Raw genomic sequence first — 18,306 nt, 5'->3', positions numbered from 1 at the left:
AAGTGACAGATAGAGGGGATGAAACGGAGGAAGTGACAGATAGAGGGGATGAAACGGAGGAAGTGACAGATAGAGGGGAAGCAGTCAATGGGGTAAAATAGTCCAGGTGAGTCCCATGAAACGCTGATGCGCGTAACCTTGGTGACAGGTGTGTGTAATGATGGACCGTCGAGCGCCAGATAGGTGTGTGTGTGTGAGAGGGGGCAGGCGTGACTACACAACAAACATAAGATGAAAACAAAAGAATGACTAACTGAAAAACGAAAAAGCCCCCTGAGGAAAGGCAAAGCTAAGAAGATGGTTCTGCCCCCCAGCTTCTCGCTCTGCCCCCCCCAGCCTCTCCGCTCTGCCCCCCCCCAGCCTCCCCCGCTCTGCCCAGCCCCCCCAGCCTCTCCGCTCTGCCCCCCCCAGCCTCTCCGCTCTGTCCCCCCAGCCTCTCCGCTTTCCGCTCCCCCCCAGCCTTTCCGCTCTGCCCCCCAGCCTATCCGCTCTGTCCCCCCCAGTATACTAGGCAGGTAGCTCCAGTATACTAGGCAGGTAGCTCCAGTATACTAGGCAGGTAGCTCCAGTATACTAGGCTGGTAGCTCCAGTATACTAGGCTGGTAGCTCCAGTATACTAGGCGGGTAGCTCCAGTATACTAGGCGGGTAGCTCCAGTATACTAGGCTGGTAGCTCCAGTATACTAGGCAGGTAGCTCCAGTATACTAGGCTGGTAGCTCCAGTATACTAGGCAGGTAGCTCCAGTATACTAGGCAGGTAGCTCCAGTATACTAGGCAGGTAGCTCCAGTATACTAGGCTGGTAGCTCCAGTATACTAGGCTGGTAGCTCCAGTATACTAGGCAGGTAGCTCCAGTATACTAGGCAGGTAGCTCCAGTATACTAGGCTGGTAGCTCCAGTATACTAGGCTGGCTAGGCTAGCCTCAGGGGGTAGAGAGGGTCTACTGGGTCAGTCAGGCTAGGCTCAGGGTGTGAGAGTTTCTACTGGGTCCAGCAGGCTAGGCTCAGGGTGTGAGAGTGTCTACTGGGTCCATCAGGATAGCCTCAGGGGGTAGAGAGGGTCTACTGGGTTCATCAGGCTAGGCTCAGGGGCTGAAAGTGTCTATTGGGTCCATCAGGCTAGCCTCAGGGGGTGAGAGTGTCTACTGGGTCAGTCAGGCTAGCCTCAGGGGGTAGAGAGGGTCTACTGGGTCCAGCAGGCTAGCCTCAGGGGGTAGAGAGGGTCTACTGGGTCAGTCAGGCTAGGCTCAGGGGGTAGAGAGGGTCTACTGGGTCCATCAGGCTAGGCTCAGGGGGTGAAAGTGTCTATTGGGTCCATCAGGCTAGCCTCAGGGGGTGAGAGTGTCTACTGGGTCAGTCAGGCTAGCCTCAGGGGGTAGAGAGGGTCTACTGGGGCCAGCAGGCTAGGCTCAGGGGATGAGAGTGTCTACTGGGTCCAGCAGGCTAGGCTCAGGGGGTAGAGAGGGTCTACTGGGTCCAGCAGGCTAGGCTCAGGGGGTAGAGAGGGTCTACTGGGACCAGCAGGCTAGGTTCAGGGGGTAGAGAGGGTCTACTGGGTCAGTCAGCCTAGCCTCAGGGGGTGAGAGTGTCTATTGGGTCCATCAGGCTAGCCTCAGGGGGTAGAGAGGGTCTACTGGGTCCAGCAGGCTAGGCTCAGGGGATGAGAGTGTCTACTGGGTCCAGCAGGCTAGCCTCAGGGGGTAGAGAGGGTCTACTGGGTCAGTCAGGCTAGCCTCAGGGGGTAGAGAGAGTCTACTGGGTCCAGCAGGATATGCAAGCCAGTTTCCTGCTTCCCTGATAACATAGCAGCCAAGGAAAACAAACAACAGGCTGTCCAGCTGATCACCACACAGAACATCACAGCGTAGCGACATTATTTAATCTCAATAAAGTCCAGAGAGAGGGAGACAGGCCAGGTTGCTGTGCACTCTTCTGCTGTACAGATGGTTCTGGTTCCAATGCTGACTATTCTGTTTATTTACAGAAAGGGAAAGTCCAAAGTGATGCCCTGAAATGGTTTGGTTTCCCAACACAAACTTTCTTCTCAGTCATTACAGATATAGATGGGCTGGTGGTGCCTTCTCTCTTGAGATTGGCTGGCTGGTTGGAGGTTAGGTAGGTTGGCTGGTTGTTAGGTAGGTTGGCTGGCTGGTTGTTAGGTTGGCTGGCTGGTTGTTAGGTAGGTTGGCTGGTTGTTAGGTAGGCTGGCTGGTTGTTAGGTAGGTTGGCTGGTTGTTAGGTAGGTTGGCTGGCTGGTTGTTAGGTAGGTTGGCTGGCTGGTTGTTAGGTAGGTTGGCTGGCTGGTTGTTAGGTAGTTTGGCTGGCTGGTTGTTAGGTAGTTTGGCTGGCTGGTTGTTAGGTAGGTTGGCTGGCTGGTTGTTAGGTAGGTTCGCTGGCTGGTTGTTAGGTAGGTTGGCTGGCTGGTTGTTAGGTAGGTTGGCTGGTTGTTAGGTAGGTTGGCTGGCCGGTTGTTGGGTAGGTTGGCTGGCTGGTTGGTTGGTTGGCTGGTTGATTCGTTGGTTGGAAGTTGGTTGTAGGTTGGTTGGTTGGTTAGTTGGCTGGCTGATTGATTCGTTGGTTGGAGGTTGGTTGGCGGGTTGGTTGGCTGGTTGGTTGGCTGGTTGATTGTCTGGTTGATTCGTTGGTTGGTTGGAGGTTGGTTGGTTGGTTGGCTGGCTGGTTGATTGGCTGGTTGATTCGTTGGTTGGTTGGTTGGTTGGCTGGCTGGGAGGTATGTAGGTTGGTTGGTTGATTCGTTGGTTGGAGGTTGGTTGGCTGGTTGATTGGCTGGTTGGTTGGAGGTTGGTTGGTTGGTTGGCTAGCTGGTTGATTGGCTGGTTGATTCATTGGTTGGAGGTTGGTTGGTTGGCTAGCTGGCTGGCCATAGCCGACCAAAACTTCCAACGTAAATGCCAGAACTGTAGCTCCCACACTGCTCCGTTTAGCATCACTGCTGACATGGTAAAAAACAAAAATATGGATACAGAGTATATGGTCTACAGACTGTAACAGACTATAAGCGGCTGTGACACTCGTCGGATGTGGCAGGGCTGGACAACTATTACGGACTACAAAGGGAAAACAGGATGCGAGCCTACCAGATGAGCTAAATGCCTTTTATGCTCGCTTCGAGGCAAGCAACACTGAAGCATTCACGAGAGCACCAGCTGTTCTGGTGATAACACTCTCTGTAGCCAATGTGAGCAAGACCTTTAAACAGGTTAACATTCAAAAAGCCGCGGGCCAGACAGATTACCAGGACGTGTACTCAAAGCATGCGCTGATACACTAGCAAGTGTCTTCACCGATATTTTCAATCTCTCCCTGATTGAGTCTATAATACCTGTATGTTTCAAGCAGACCACCATAGTCCCTGTGCCCAAGGAAACCTGCTTAAATGATTACCGCCCCCCAGCACTCACGTTGATAGCTGTGAAGTGCTTTGAAAGGGTGGTCATGGCTCACATCAACAGCATCCTCCCGGATACCCTAGACCCATTCCAATTTGCATACCGCCCCAACAGATCCACAGATGACGTAATCTCAATTGCGCTCTACACTGCCCTTGTCCCATTTGGACAAAAATAACACCTACTATGTAAGAATGCTGTTCATTGGCTATAGCTCAGCATTCAACACCATAGTGCCCTCAAAGCTCATCACTTAGCTAAATTCCCTGGGACTGAAAACCTCCATCTGGAAATGGATCCTGGACTTCCTGACGGGCCGCCCCAGGTGGTGAGGGTAGGCAACAACACATCAGCCACGCTGATCCTCAACACTGGGACCCCTCAGGGGTGTGTACTTAGTCCCCTCCTATACTCCCTGTTCACCCATGACTGCGTGGCCAAACGCGACTCCAACACTATCATTAAGTTTGCTGACGACACAACAGTGTTAGACCTGATACCCAACAGTGATGAGGCAGCCTATAGGGAGGAGGTCAGAGACCTGGCAGTGTGGTGCCAGGACAGCAACCTCTCCCTCAATGTGAGCAAGACAAAGGAGCTGATCGTGGACTACAGGAATAGGAGGGCCGAACAGGCCCCATTAACACGAAGACAGTCGTGAAGAAGGCACAACAAAACCTATTCCCCCTCAAAAGATTTGGCATGGGTCCTCAGATCCTCAAAGTTCTACAGCTGCACCATCGAGAGCATCCTGACCGGTTGCATCACCACCTGGTATGGCAATTGCTCGGCCTCTGACCGTAAGTCACTACAGAGGGTAGTGTGTACGACCCAGTACATCACTGGGTCCAAGCTTCCTGCAATTCAGGACCTATATAATAGGCGGTGTCAGAGGAAAGCCCATAAAATTGTCAGAGACTCCAGTCACCGAAGTCGTAGACTTCTCTGCTACCGCACGGCAAGCGGTACCCGGCGCCAAGTCTATGACCAAAAGGCTCCTTAACAGCTTCTACCCCCAAGCCATAAGACTGCTGAACAATTAATCAAATGGCCACCGGACAATGACACTGCTGCTACTCGCTGTTTACTATCTATGCATAGTCACTTCACCCCTAACTACATGTACAAATGACCTCTAACCTGTAACTCCACACACTGACTCGGTACTGGTTCCCCCTGTATATAGCCTCCACATTGACTCGGTACCGGCACCCCCTGTATATAGCCTCCACATTGACTCGGTACCGGTACCCCTGTATATAGCCTCCACATTGACTCAGTACCGGTACCCCCTGTATATAGCCTCCACATTGACTCAGTACCGGTACCCCCTGTATATAGCCCCCACACAGACTAGAAGGTCTACAGACTAGAAGGTCTACAGGCTAGAAGGTCTACAGGCTAGAAGGTCTACAGGCTAGAAGGTCTACAGGCTAGAAGGTCTACAGACTAGAAGGTCTACAGGCTAGAAGGTCTACAGACTAGAAGGTCTACTGAGTAGAAGGTCTACAGGCTAGAAGTTCTACAGACTAGAAGGTCTACTGAGTAGAAGGTCTACAGACTAGAAGGTCTACAGGTCATTAGAATAACGACAGTATAACTTTATATGACTAACTTGTTGTCCTTTCATCTCCACCAGTGAAAGATGAAGATGCTGTGGTATCTGTCTGTTCTGCAGCTGTTCCTGGCTCCAGCTCTGATGGTGAGCAGACGTGATGTTCATCTGAATAGTACTGTATAATATTGTTATTATATTCCGTGAATACAAAAATAGTCAGGTACAGGGGTCACATCTAACCTAGTTACAGTAAGGTGTTATATATGATCATACAGGGGTCACATCTAACCTAGTTACAGTAAGGTGTTATATATGATCATACAGGGGTCACATCTAACCTAGTTACAGTAAGGTGTTATATATGATCATACAGGGGTCACATCTAACCTAGTTACAGTAAGGTGTTATATATGATCATACAGGGGTCACATCTAACCTAGTTACAGTAAGGTGTTATATATGATCATACAGGGGTCACATCTAACCTAGTTACAGTAAGGTGTTATATATATGATCATACAGGGGTCACATCTAACCTAGTTACAGTAAGGTGTTATATATATGATCATACAGGGGTCACATACAGCACTTTGGATCGATCCAGTGCCTTCAGAAAGTAGTGTCAAAACCGGGAGGACTAGAAAAAGGAGAATAGCAAAAGGAATATGGGGAAAACACGCTGGTTGACTTGGAAACATACAATACGAACTGGTAGAGAGAGACAGGAAACACAGGGATAAATACACTGGTAGAGAGAGACAGGAAACACAGGGATAAATACACTGGCATAGAGAGACAGGAAACACAGGGATAAATACACTGGTACAGAGAGACAGGAAACACAGGGATAAATACACTGGTACAGAGAGACAGGAAACACAGGGATAAATACACTGGCACAGAGAGACATGAAACACAGGGATAAATACACTGGTACAGAGAGACAGGAAACACAGGGATAAATACACTGGTAGAGAGAGACAGGAAACACAGGGATAAATACACTGGCACAGAGAGACAGGAAACACAGGGATAAATACACTGGTAGAGAGAGACAGGACACACAGGGATAAATACACTGGCACAGAGAGACAGGAAACACAGGGATAAATACACTGGTAGAGAGAGACAGGAAACACAGGGATAAATACACTGGCACAGAGAGACAGGAAACACAGGGATAAATACACTGGTACAGAGAGACAGGAAACACAGGGATAAATACACTGGTACAGAGAGACAGGAAACACAGGGATAAATACACTGGGGAAAATGAGCAACACCTGGAGGGGGTGGAGACAATCACAAGGACAGGTGAAACAGATCAGGGCGTGACACAAATGTATTAAAAATTAAAAACTGAAATGTATTGAGTCAATAAGTATTCAACCCCTATTTTATGACAAGCCAAAATAAGTTAGTTTGCTTAACAAGTCACATAAGTTGCATGGACTCACTCTGTGTGCAATAATAGTGTTTAACGTGATTTTTGAATGACTACCTCAGCTTTGTACCCCACATTTACAATTGTCTGTAAGGTCCCTCAGCCGAGCAGTGCATTTCAAACTCCGATTCAACCACAAAGACCAGGGAGGTTTTCCAATGCCTTGCAAAGAAGAGCACCTATTGGAAGATGGGTCCAAATAAAATAGTTGTGAGGTAGATGACAGGATAGTGGTGACAGGATAGTGGTGAGGTAGATGACAGGATAGTGGTGAGGTAGATGACAGGATAGTGGTGAGGTAGATGATAGGATAGTGGTGAGGTAGATGACAGGATAGTGGTGAGGTAGATGACAGGATAGTGGTGACAGGATAGTGGTGAGGTAGATGACAGGATAGTGGTGAGGTAGATGACAGGATAGTGGTGAGGTAGATGACAGGATAGTGGTGAGGTAGATGACAGGATAGTGGTGACAGGACAGTGGTGAGGTAGATGACAGGATAGTGGTGAGGTAGATGACAGGATAGTGGTGACAGGATAGTGGTGAGGTAGATGACAGGATAGTGGTGAGGTAGATGACATGATAGTGGTGAGGTAGATGACAGGATAGTGGTGACAGGACAGTGGTGAGGTAGATGACAGGATAGTGGTGAGGTAGATGACAGGATAGTGGTGAGGTAGATGACAGGATAGTGGTGAGGTAGATGACAGGATAGTGGTGAGGTAGATGACAGGATAGTGGTGACAGGACAGTGGTGAGGTAGATGACAGGATAGTGGTGAGGTAGATGACAGGATAGTGGTGAGGTAGATGACAGGATAGTGGTGACAGGATAGTGGTGAGGTAGATGACAGGATAGTGGTGAGGTAGATGACTGGATAGTGGTGAGGTAGATGACAGGATAGTGGTGAGGTAGATGACAGGATAGTGGTGAGGTAGGTGACAGGATAGTGGTGAGGTAGATGACAGGATAGTGGTGAGGTAGATGACAGGATAGTGGTGAGGTAGATGACAGGATAGTGGTGAGGTAGATGACAGGATAGTGGTGAGGTTGATGACAGGATAGTGGTGACAGGATAGTGGTGAGGTAGATGACAGGATAGTGGTGACATGATAGTGGTGAGGTAGATGACAGGATAGTGGTGAGGTAGATGACAGGATAGTGGTGAGGTAGATGACAGGATAGTGGTGAGGTAGGTGACAGGATAGTGGTGAGGTAGATGATAGGATAGTGGTGACAGGATAGTGGTGAGGTAGATGACTGGATAGTGGTGAGGTAGATGACAGGATAGTGGTGACAGGATAGTGGTGAGGTAGATGACAGGATAGTGGTGAGGTAGATGACTGGATAGTGGTGAGGTAGATGACAGGATAGTGGAGAGGTAGATGACACTGGATAGTGGTGAGGATAGTGGTGACAGGAAAGTGGTGAGGATAGTGGTGAGGTAGATGACAGGATAGTGGTGAGGTAGATGACAGGATAGTGGTGAGGTAGATGACAGGATAGTGGTGAGGTAGATGACAGGATAGTGGTGTGTAGATGACATAAGGATAGTGGTGACAGGATAGTGAGTGGGTAGATGACAGGATAGTGGTGAGGTAGATGACAGGATAGTGGTGAGGTAGATGACAGGATAGTGGTGAGGTAGATGACAGGATAGTGGTGAGGTAGATGACAGGATAGTGGTGAGGTAGATGACAGGATAGTGGTGAGGTAGATGACAGGATAGTGGTGAGGTAGATGACAGGATAGTGGATGAGGTAGATGACAGGATAGTGGTGAGGTAGATGACAGGATAGTGGTGAGGTAGATGACAGGATAGTGGTGACAGGATAGAGGTAGATGACAGGATAGTGGTGAGGTAGTGACAGGATAGTGGTGAGGTAGATGACAGGATAGTGGTGAGGTAGATGACAGGATAGTGGTGAGGTAGATGACAGGATAGTGGTGAGGTAGATGACAGGATAGTGGTGAGGTAGATGACAGGATAGTGGTGAGGTAGATGACAGGATAGTGGTGAGGTAGATGACAGGATAGTGGTGAGGTGGTGGATGACAGGATAGTGGTGATAGATGACAGGATAGTGGTGCGGTAGATGACAGGATAGTGGTGAGGTAGATGACAGGATAGTGGTGAGGTAGATGACAGGATAGTGGTGAGGTAGATGACAGGATAGTGGTGAGGTAGATGACAGGATAGTGGTGAGGTAGATGACAGGATAGTGAGGTAGAGGTGAGGTAGATGACAGGATAGTGGTGAGGTAGATGACAGGATAGTGGTGAGGTAGATGACAGGATAGTGGTGAGGTAGATGACAGGATAGTGGTGAGGTAGATGACAGGATAGTGGTGAGGTAGATGACAGGATAGTGGTGAGGTAGATGACAGGATAGTGGTGAGGTAGATGACAGGATGAGGTAGATGACAGGATAGTGGTGAGGTAGATGACAGGATAGTGGTGTAGATGACAGGATAGTGGTGAGGTAGATGACAGGATAGTGGTGAGGTAGATGACAGGATAGTGGTGAGGTAGATGACAGGATAGTGGTGAGGTAGATGACAGGATAGTGGTGAGGTAGATGACAGGATAGTGGTGAGGTAGATGACAGGATAGTGGTGAGGTAGATGACAGGATAGTGGTGACAGGATAGTGGTGAGGTAGATGACAGGATAGTGGTGAGGTAGATGACAGGATAGTGGTGAGGTAGATGACAGGATGTGGTAGATGACAGGATAGTGGTGAGGTAGATGACAGGATAGTGGTGAGGTAGATGACAGGATAGTGGTGAGGTAGATGACAGGAGTGGTGAGGTAGATGACAGGATAGTGGTGAGGTAGATGACAGGATAGTGGTGAGGTAGATGACAGGATAGTGGTGACAGGTAGATGACAGGTAGATGACAGGATAGTGGTGAGGTAGATGACAGGATAGTGGTGAGGTAGATGACAGGATAGTGGTGACAGGATAGTGGTGAGGTAGATGACAGGATAGTGGTGAGGTAGATGACAGGATAGTGGTGAGGTAGATGACAGGATAGTGGTGAGGTAGATGACAGGATAGTGGTGAGGTAGATGACAGGATAGTGGTGAGGTAGATGACAGGATAGTGGTGAGGTAGATGACAGGATAGTGGTGAGGTAGATGACAGGATAGTGGTGAGGTAGATGACAGGATAGTGGTGAGGTAGATGACTGGATAGTGGTGACAGGATAGTGGTGACAGGATAGTGGTGAGGTAGATGACAGGATAGTGGTGCGGTAGATGACAGGATAGTGGTGAGTGGTGAGGTAGATGACTGGATAGTGTTGAGGTAGATGACAGGATAGTGGTGACAGGATAGTGGTGAGGTAGATGACTGGATAGTGGTGAGGTAGATGTCAGGATAGTGGTGAGGTTGATGACAGGATAGTGGTGAGGTAGATGACAGGATAGTGGTGAGGTAGATGACAGGATAGTGGTGAGGTAGATGACAGGATAGTGGTGAGGTAGATGACAGGATAGTGGTGAGGTAGATGACAGGATAGTGGTGAGGTAGATGACAGGATAGTGGTGAGGTAGATGACAGGATAGTGGTGAGGTAGATGACAGGATAGTGGTGAGGTAGATGACAGGATAGTGGTGAGGTAGATGACAGGATAGTGGTGAGGTAGATGACAGGATAGTGGTGAGGTAGATGACAGGATAGTGGTGAGAGGTAGATGACAGGATAGTGGTGAGGTAGATGACAGGATAGTGGTGAGGTAGATGACAGGATAGTGGTGAGGTAGATGACAGGATAGTGGTGAGGTAGATGACAGGGATAGTGGTGAGGTAGATGACAGGATAGTGGTGACAGGATAGTGGTGAGGTAGATGACAGGATAGTGGTGAGGTAGATGACAGGATAGTGGTGACAGGATAGTGGTGAGGTAGATGACAGGATAGTGGTGAGGTAGGATGACTGGATAGTGGTGAGGTAGATGACTGATAGTGGATGAGGTAGATGACAGGATAGTGGTGAGGTAGATGACTGGATAGTGGTGACAGGATAGTGAGGTAGATGACAGGATAGTGGTGAGGTAGATGACAGGATAGTGGTGAGGTAGATGACTGGATAGTGGTGATGTAGATGACTGGATAGTGGTGAGGTAGATGACAGGATAGTGGTGACAGGATAGTGGTGAGGTAGATGACAGGATAGTGGTGAGGTAGATGACAGGATAGTGGTGAGGTAGATGACAGGATAGTGGTGACAGGATAGTGGTGAGGTAGATGACTGGATAGTGGTGACAGGATAGTTGTGAGGTAGATGACAGGATAGTGGTGAGGTAGATGACAGGATAGTGGTGAGGTAGATGACAGGATAGTGGTGAGGTAGATGACAAGATAGTGGTGAGGTAGATGACAGGATAGTGGTGAGGTAGATGACAGGATAGTGGTGAGGTAGATGACAGGATAGTGGTGAGGTAGATGACAGGATAGTGGTGAGGTAGATGACAGGATAGTGGTGAGGTAGATGACAGGATAGTGGTGACAGGATAGTGGTGAGGTAGATGACTGGATAGTGGTGAGGTAGATGACAGGATAGTGGTGAGGTAGATGACAGGATAGTGGTGAGGTAGATGACAGGATAGTGGTGAGGTAAATGACAGGATAGTGGTGAGGTAGATGACAGGATAGTGGTGAGGTAGATGACAGGATAGTGGTGACAGGATAGTGGTGAGGTAGATGACAGGATAGTGGTGAGGTAGATGACAGGATAGTGGTGAGGTAGATGACAGGGTAGTGGTGCGGTAGATGACAGGATAGTGGTGAGGTAGATGACAGGATAGTGGTGACAGGATAGTGGTGAGGTAGATGACAGGATAGTGGTGAGGTAGATGACAGGATAGTGGTGAGGTAGATGACAGGATAGTGGTGAGGTAGATGACAGGATAGTGTTGAGGTAGATGACAGGATAGTGTTGAGGTAGATGACAGGATAGTGGTGAGGTAGATGACAGGATAGTGGTGACAGGATAGTGGTGAGGTAGATGACAGGATAGTGGTGAGGTAGATGACAGGATAGTGGTGAGGTAGATGACAGGGTAGTGGTGCGGTAGATGACAGGGTAGTGGTGAGGTAGATGACAGGATAGTGTTGAGGTAGATGACAGGATAGTGGTGAGGTAGATGACAGGATAGTGGTGAGGTAGATGACAGGATAGTGGTGAGGTAGATGACAGGATAGTGGTGAGGTAGATGACAGGATAGTGGTGCGGTAGATGACAGGATAGTGGTGCGGTAGATGACAGGGTAGTGGTGAGGTAGATGACTGGATAGTGGTGAGGTAGATGACAGGATAGTGGTGACAGGATAGTGGTGAGGTAGATGACTGGATAGTGGTGAGGTAGATGTCAGGATAGTGGTGAGGTTGATGACAGGATAGTAGTGAGGTAGATGACAGGATAGTGGTGAGGTAGATGACAGGATAGTGGTGAGGTAGATGTCAGGATAGTGGTGAGGTTGATGACAGGATAGTAGTGAGGTAGATGACAGGATAGTGGTGAGGTAGATGACAGGGTAGTGGTGAGGTAGATGACAGGATAGTGGTGAGGTAGATGACAGGATAGTGGTGAGGTAGATGACAGGGTAGTGGTGAGGTAGATGACAGGATAGTGGTGAGGTAGATGACAGGATAGTGGTGAGGTAGATGACAGGATAGTGGTGAGGTAGATGACAGGATAGTGGTGAGGTAGATGACAGGATAGTGGTGAGGTAGATGACAGGATAGTGGTGAGGTAGATGACAGGATAGTGGTGACAGGATAGTGGTGAGGTAGATGACAGGTATAGTGGTGAGGTAGATGACAGGATAGTGGTGACAGGATAGTGGTGAGGTAGATGACAGGATAGTGGTGAGGTAGATGACAGGATAGTGGTGACAGGATAGTGGTGAGGTAGATGACAGGATAGTGGTGAGGTAGATGACTGGATAGTGGTGAGGTAGATGACTGGATAGTGGTGATGTAGATGACTGGATAGTGGTGAGGTAGATGACAGGATAGTGGTGACAGGATAGTGGTGAGGTAGATGACAGGATAGTGGTGAGGTAGATGACTGGATAGTGGTGACAGGATAGTGGTGACAGGATAGTGGTGAGGTAGATGACAGGATAGTGGTGAGGTAGATGACTGGATAGTGGTGATGTAGATGACTGGATAGTGGTGAGGTAGATGACAGGATAGTGGTGACAGGATAGTGGTGAGGTAGATGACAGGATAGTGGTGAGGTAGATGACAGGGTAGTGGTGAGGAAGACGACAGGATAGTGGTGACAGGATAGTGGTGAGGTAGATGACAGGATAGTGGTGACAGGATAGTGGTGAGGTAGATGACTGGATAGTGGTGAGGTAGATGACAGGATAGTGGTGAGGTAGATGACAGAATAGTGGTGAGGTAGATGACAGGATAGTGGTGACAGGATAGTGGTGAGGTAGATGTCAGGGTAGTGGTGAGGTAGATGACAGGATAGTGGTGAGGTAGATGACAGGATAGTGGTGAGGTAGATGACAGGATAGTGGTGACAGGATAGTGGTGAGGTAGATGATAGGATAGTGGTGACAGGATAGTGGTGACAGGATAGTGGTGACAGGATAGTGGTGAGGTAGATGACAGGATAGTGGTGAGGTAGATGACAGGATAGTGGTGAGGTAGATGACAGGATAGTGGTGAGGTAGATGACAGGGTAGTGGTGAGGTAGATGACAGGGTAGTGGTGAGGTAGATGACAGGATAGTGGTGAGGTAGATGACAGGGTGGTGGTGAGCTGGATAGTGGTGAGGTAGATGATAGGATAGTGGTGAGGTAGATGACTGGATAGTGGTGAGGTAGATGACAGGATAGTGGTGAGGTAGATGACAGGATAGTGGTGAGGTAGATGACAGGATAGTGGTGAGGTAAATGACAGGATAGTGGTGAGGTAGATGACAGGATAGTGGTGAGGTAGATGACAGGATAGTGGTGACAGGATAGTGGTGAGGTAGATGACAGGATAGTGGTGAGGTAGATGACAGGATAGTGGTGCGGTAGATGACAGGGTAGTGGTGCGGTAGATGACAGGATAGTGGTGAGGTAGATGACAGGATAGTGGTGACAGGATAGTGGTGAGGTAGATGACAGGATAGTGGTGAGGTAGATGACAGGATAGTGGTGCGGTAGATGACAGGGTAGTGGTGAGGTAGATGACAGGATAGTGGTGAGGTAGATGACAGGATAGTGTTGAGGTAGATGACAGGATAGTGGTGAGGTAGATGACAGGATAGTGGTGACAGGATAGTGGTGAGGTAGATGACAGGATAGTGGTGAGGTAGATGACAGGATAGTGGTGAGGTAGATGACAGGGTAGTGGTGCGGTAGATGACAGGGTAGTGGTGAGGTAGATGACAGGATAGTGTTGAGGTAGATGACAGGATAGTGGTGAGGTAGATGACAGGATAGTGGTGAGGTAGATGACAGGATAGTGGTGAGGTAGATGACAGGATAGTGGTGAGGTAGATGACAGGATAGTGGTGCGGTAGATGACAGGATAGTGGTGCGGTAGATGACAGGGTAGTGGTGAGGTAGATGACTGGATAGTGGTGAGGTAGATGACAGGATAGTGGTGACAGGATAGTGGTGAGGTAGATGACTGGATAGTGGTGAGGTAGATGTCAGGATAGTGGTGAGGTTGATGACAGGATAGTAGTGAGGTAGATGACAGGATAGTGGTGAGGTAGATGACAGGATAGTGGTGAGGTAGATGTCAGGATAGTGGTGAGGTTGATGACAGGATAGTAGTGAGGTAGATGACAGGATAGTGGTGAGGTAGATGACAGGGTAGTGGTGAGGTAGATGACAGGATAGTGGTGAGGTAGATGACAGGATAGTGGTGAGGTAGATGACAGGGTAGTGGTGAGGTAGATGACAGGATAGTGGTGAGGTAGATGACAGGATAGTGTTGAGGTAGATGACAGGATAGTGGTGAGGTAGATGACAGGATAGTGGTGAGGTAGATGACAGGATAGTGGTGAGGTAGATGACAGGATAGTGGTGAGGTAGATGACAGGATAGTGGTGACAGGATAGTGGTGAGGTAGATGACAGGTATAGTGGTGAGGTAGATGACAGGATAGTGGTGACAGGATAGTGGTGAGGTAGATGACAGGATAGTGGTGAGGTAGATGACAGGATAGTGGTGACAGGATAGTGGTGAGGTAGATGACAGGATAGTGGTGAGGTAGATGACTGGATAGTGGTGAGGTAGATGACTGGATAGTGGTGATGTAGATGACTGGATAGTGGTGAGGTAGATGACAGGATAGTGGTGACAGGATAGTGGTGAGGTAGATGACAGGATAGTGGTGAGGTAGATGACTGGATAGTGGTGACAGGATAGTGGTGACAGGATAGTGGTGAGGTAGATGACAGGATAGTGGTGAGGTAGATGACTGGATAGTGGTGATGTAGATGACTGGATAGTGGTGAGGTAGATGACAGGATAGTGGTGACAGGATAGTGGTGAGGTAGATGACAGGATAGTGGTGAGGTAGATGACAGGGTAGTGGTGAGGAAGACAGGATAGTGGTGAGGTAGATGACAGGATAGTGGTGACAGGATAGTGGTGAGGTAGATGACAGGATAGTGGTGACAGGATAGTGGTGAGGTAGATAGATGACTGTGATGAGGTGGTGATAGGTAGATGACAGGATAGTGGTGAGGTAGATGACAGAATAGTGGTGAGGTAGATGACAGGATAGTGGTGACAGGATAGTGGTGAGGTAGATGTCAGGGTAGTGGTGAGGTAGATGACAGGATAGTGGTGAGGTAGATGACAGGATAGTGGTGAGGTAGATGACAGGATAGTGGTGACAGGATAGTGGTGAGGTAGATGATAGGATAGTGGTGACAGGATAGTGGTGACAGGATAGTGGTGACAGGATAGTGGTGAGGTAGATGACAGGATAGTGGTGAGGTAGATGACAGGATAGTGGTGAGGTAGATGACAGGATAGTGGTGAGGTAGATGACAGGGTAGTGGTGAGGTAGATGACAGGGTAGTGGTGAGGTAGATGACAGGATAGTGGTGAGGTAGATGACAGGGTGGTGGTGAGCTGGATAGTGGTGAGGTAGATGATAGGATAGTGGTGAGGTAGATGACAGGATAGTGGTGAGGTAGATGACAGGATAGTGGTGAGGTAGATGACAGGATAGTAGTGAGGTAGATGACAGGATGGTGGTGACAGGACAGTGGTGAGGTAGATGATAGGATAGTGGTGAGGTAGATGACAGGATACTGGCGACAGGATAGTGGTGAGGTAGATGATAGGATAGTGGTGAGGTAGATGACAGGATAGTAGTGAGGTAGGTGACAGGGTAGTGGTGAGGTAGATGACAGGATAGTGGTGAGGTAGATGACAGGATAGTGGTGAGGTAGATGACAAGATAGTGGTGAGGTAGATGACAGGATAGTGGTGAGGTAGATGACAAGATAGTGGTGAGGTAGATGACAGGATAGTGGTGAGGAAGATGACAGGATAGTAGTGTAGGCCCTGGTCTAAAGTATCATGGTCCTTTAAAGCCCTGTAGGCCCTGGTCTAAAGTATCATGTTCCTATAAAGCCCTGTTGTCCCTGGTCTAAAGTATCATGGTCCTTTAAAGCCCTGTTGTCCCTGGTCTAAAGTATCGTGTTCCTATAAAGCCCTGTGGGCCCTGGTCTAAGGTATCGTGTTCCTATAAAGCCCTGTGGGCCCTGGTCTAAAGTATCATGTTCCTATAAAGCCCTGTAGGCCCTGGTCTAAAGTATCATGGTCCTTTAAAGCCCTGTAGGCCCTGGTCTAAAGTATCATGTTCCTATAAAGCCCTGTAGGCCCTGGTCTAAAGTATCATGGTCCTTTAAAGCCCTGTTGTCCCTGGTCTAAAGTATTGTGTTCCTATAAAGCCCTGTTGTCCCTGGTCTAAAGTATCGTGTTCCTATAAATCCTTGTGGGCCCTGGTCTAAAGTATCGTGTTCCTATAAAGCCCCGTAGGCCCTGGTCTAAAGTATCGTGTTCCTATAAAGCCCCGTAGGCCCTGGTCTAAAGTATCGTGTTCCTATAAAGCCCTGTTGTCCCTGGTCTAAAGTATCGTGTTCCTATAAAGCCCTGTGGGCCCTGGTCTAAAGTATCGTGTTCCTATAAAGCCCCGTAGGCCCTGGTCTAAAGTATCGTGTTCCTATAAAGCCCTGTGGGCCCTGGTCTAAAGTATCGTGTTCCTATAAATCCTTGTGGGCCCTGGTCTAAAGTATCGTGTTCCTATAAAGCCCTGTTGTCCCTGGTCTAAAGTATCGTGTTCCTATAAATCCTTGTGGGCCCTGGTCTAAAGTATCGTGTTCCTATAAATCCTTGTGGGCCCTGGTCTAAAGTATCGTGTTCCTATAAAGCCCCGTTGTCCCTGGTCTAAAGTATCGTGTTCCTATAAAGCCCTGTTGTCCCTGGTCTAAAGTATCGTGTTCCTATAAAGCCCCGTAGGCCCTGGTCTAAAGTATCGTGTTCCTATAAAGCCCCGTAGGCCCTGGTCTAAAGTATCGTGTTCCTATAAATCCTTGTGGGCCCTGGTCTAAAGTATCGTGTTCCTATAAAGCCCCGTAGGCCCTGGTCTAAAGTATCGTGTTCCTATAAAGCCCCGTGGGCCCTGGTCTAAAGTATGGTGTTCCTATAAAGCCCCGTAGGCCCTGGTCTAAAGTATCGTGTTCCTATAAAGGGGGCCCTGGTCTAAAGTATCGTGTTCCTATAAAGCCCCGTAGGCCCTAGTCTAAAGTATCGTGTTCCTATAAAGCCCTGTAGGCCCTGGTCTAAAGTATCGTGTTCCTATAAAGCCCCGTGGGCCCTGGTCTAAAGTATCGTGTTCCTATAAAACCCTGTTGTCCCTGGTCTAAAGTATCGTGTTCCTATAAAGGGGGCCCTGGTCTAAAGTATCGTGTTCCTATAAAGGGGGCCCTGGTCTAAAGTATCGTGTTCCTATAAAGGGGGCCCTGGTCTAAAGTATCGTGTTCCTATAAAGGGGGCCCTGGTCTAAAGTATCGTGTTCCTATAAAGGGGGCCCTGGTTGTAGTATCGTGTTCCTATAAAGCCCCGTAGGCCCTGGTCTAAAGTATCGTGTTCCTATAAAGGGGGCCCTGGTCTAAAGTATCGTGTTCCTATAAAGGGGGCCCTGGTCTAAAGTATCGTGTTCCTATAAAGGGGGCCCCTGTGTTCCTATAAAGGGGGCCCTGGTTGTAGTATCGTGTTCCTATAAAGGGGGCCCTGGTCTAAAGTATCGTGTTCCTATAAAGGGGGCCCTGGTCTAAAGTATCGTGTTCCTATAAAGCCCCGTAGGCCCTGGTCTAAAGTATCGTGTTCCTATAAAGGGGGCCCTGGTCTAAAGTATCGTGTTCCTATAAAGGGGGCCCTGGTCTAAAGTATCGTGTTCCTATAAAGGGGGCCCTGGTCTAAAGTATCGTGTTCCTATAAAGGGGGCCCTGGTCTAAAGTATCGTGTTCCTATAAAGGGGGCCCTGGTCTAAAGTATCGTGTTCCTATAAAGCCCCGTAGGCCCTGGTCTAAAGTATCGTGTTCCTATAAAGGGGGCCCTGGTCTAAAGTATCGTGTTCCTATAAAGGGGGCCCTGGTCTAAAGTATCGTGTTCCTATAAAGGGGGCCCTGGTTGTAGTGCACTCAATAGGGAATAGGGTGCCATTTGGGTCACAGACCATAATGTGTTGTTGTGTATGTCCAGCTGCCCAATGGGGACTACTGGGAGGAATGGAGTCCCTATGGAGAATGTAGTCGGAGCTGTGGGAGTGGGGTTACCATGAGAACCAGGAGATGTGTCAGCCAGAGGTAAGAGAGTGTTGTTGTTTGTTGTTATTTCTTGCTTTCCTGTTTCTCTG

The 18,306-nt window shown here is 48.6% G+C and overlaps 1 protein-coding gene across 2 annotated transcripts in view; it reads left to right on the top strand.

Moving 5' to 3' along the window:
* LOC124046801 (papilin-like) overlaps positions 1–18,306 on the top strand; it is a 78,679-nt gene that overhangs the window by 2,678 nt on the left and 57,695 nt on the right. For both annotated transcript variants that reach the window (XM_046367558.1, XM_046367560.1), the window contains exons 2-3: positions 5,050–5,112; positions 18,153–18,256. In XM_046367558.1, coding sequence (XP_046223514.1) covers positions 5,056–5,112; positions 18,153–18,256 — 161 coding nt within the window. In that variant the 5' untranslated portion in view covers positions 5,050–5,055. The remainder of the gene's footprint in view (positions 1–5,049; positions 5,113–18,152; positions 18,257–18,306) is intronic.

Source organism: Oncorhynchus gorbuscha, linkage group LG10 (assembly GCF_021184085.1).
Source record: "Oncorhynchus gorbuscha isolate QuinsamMale2020 ecotype Even-year linkage group LG10, OgorEven_v1.0, whole genome shotgun sequence".
Taxonomy (NCBI): domain Eukaryota; kingdom Metazoa; phylum Chordata; class Actinopteri; order Salmoniformes; family Salmonidae; genus Oncorhynchus; species Oncorhynchus gorbuscha.
Note: the sequence above shows the minus strand (reverse complement) of the source record. Positions and strands in the feature narration are given on the sequence as shown.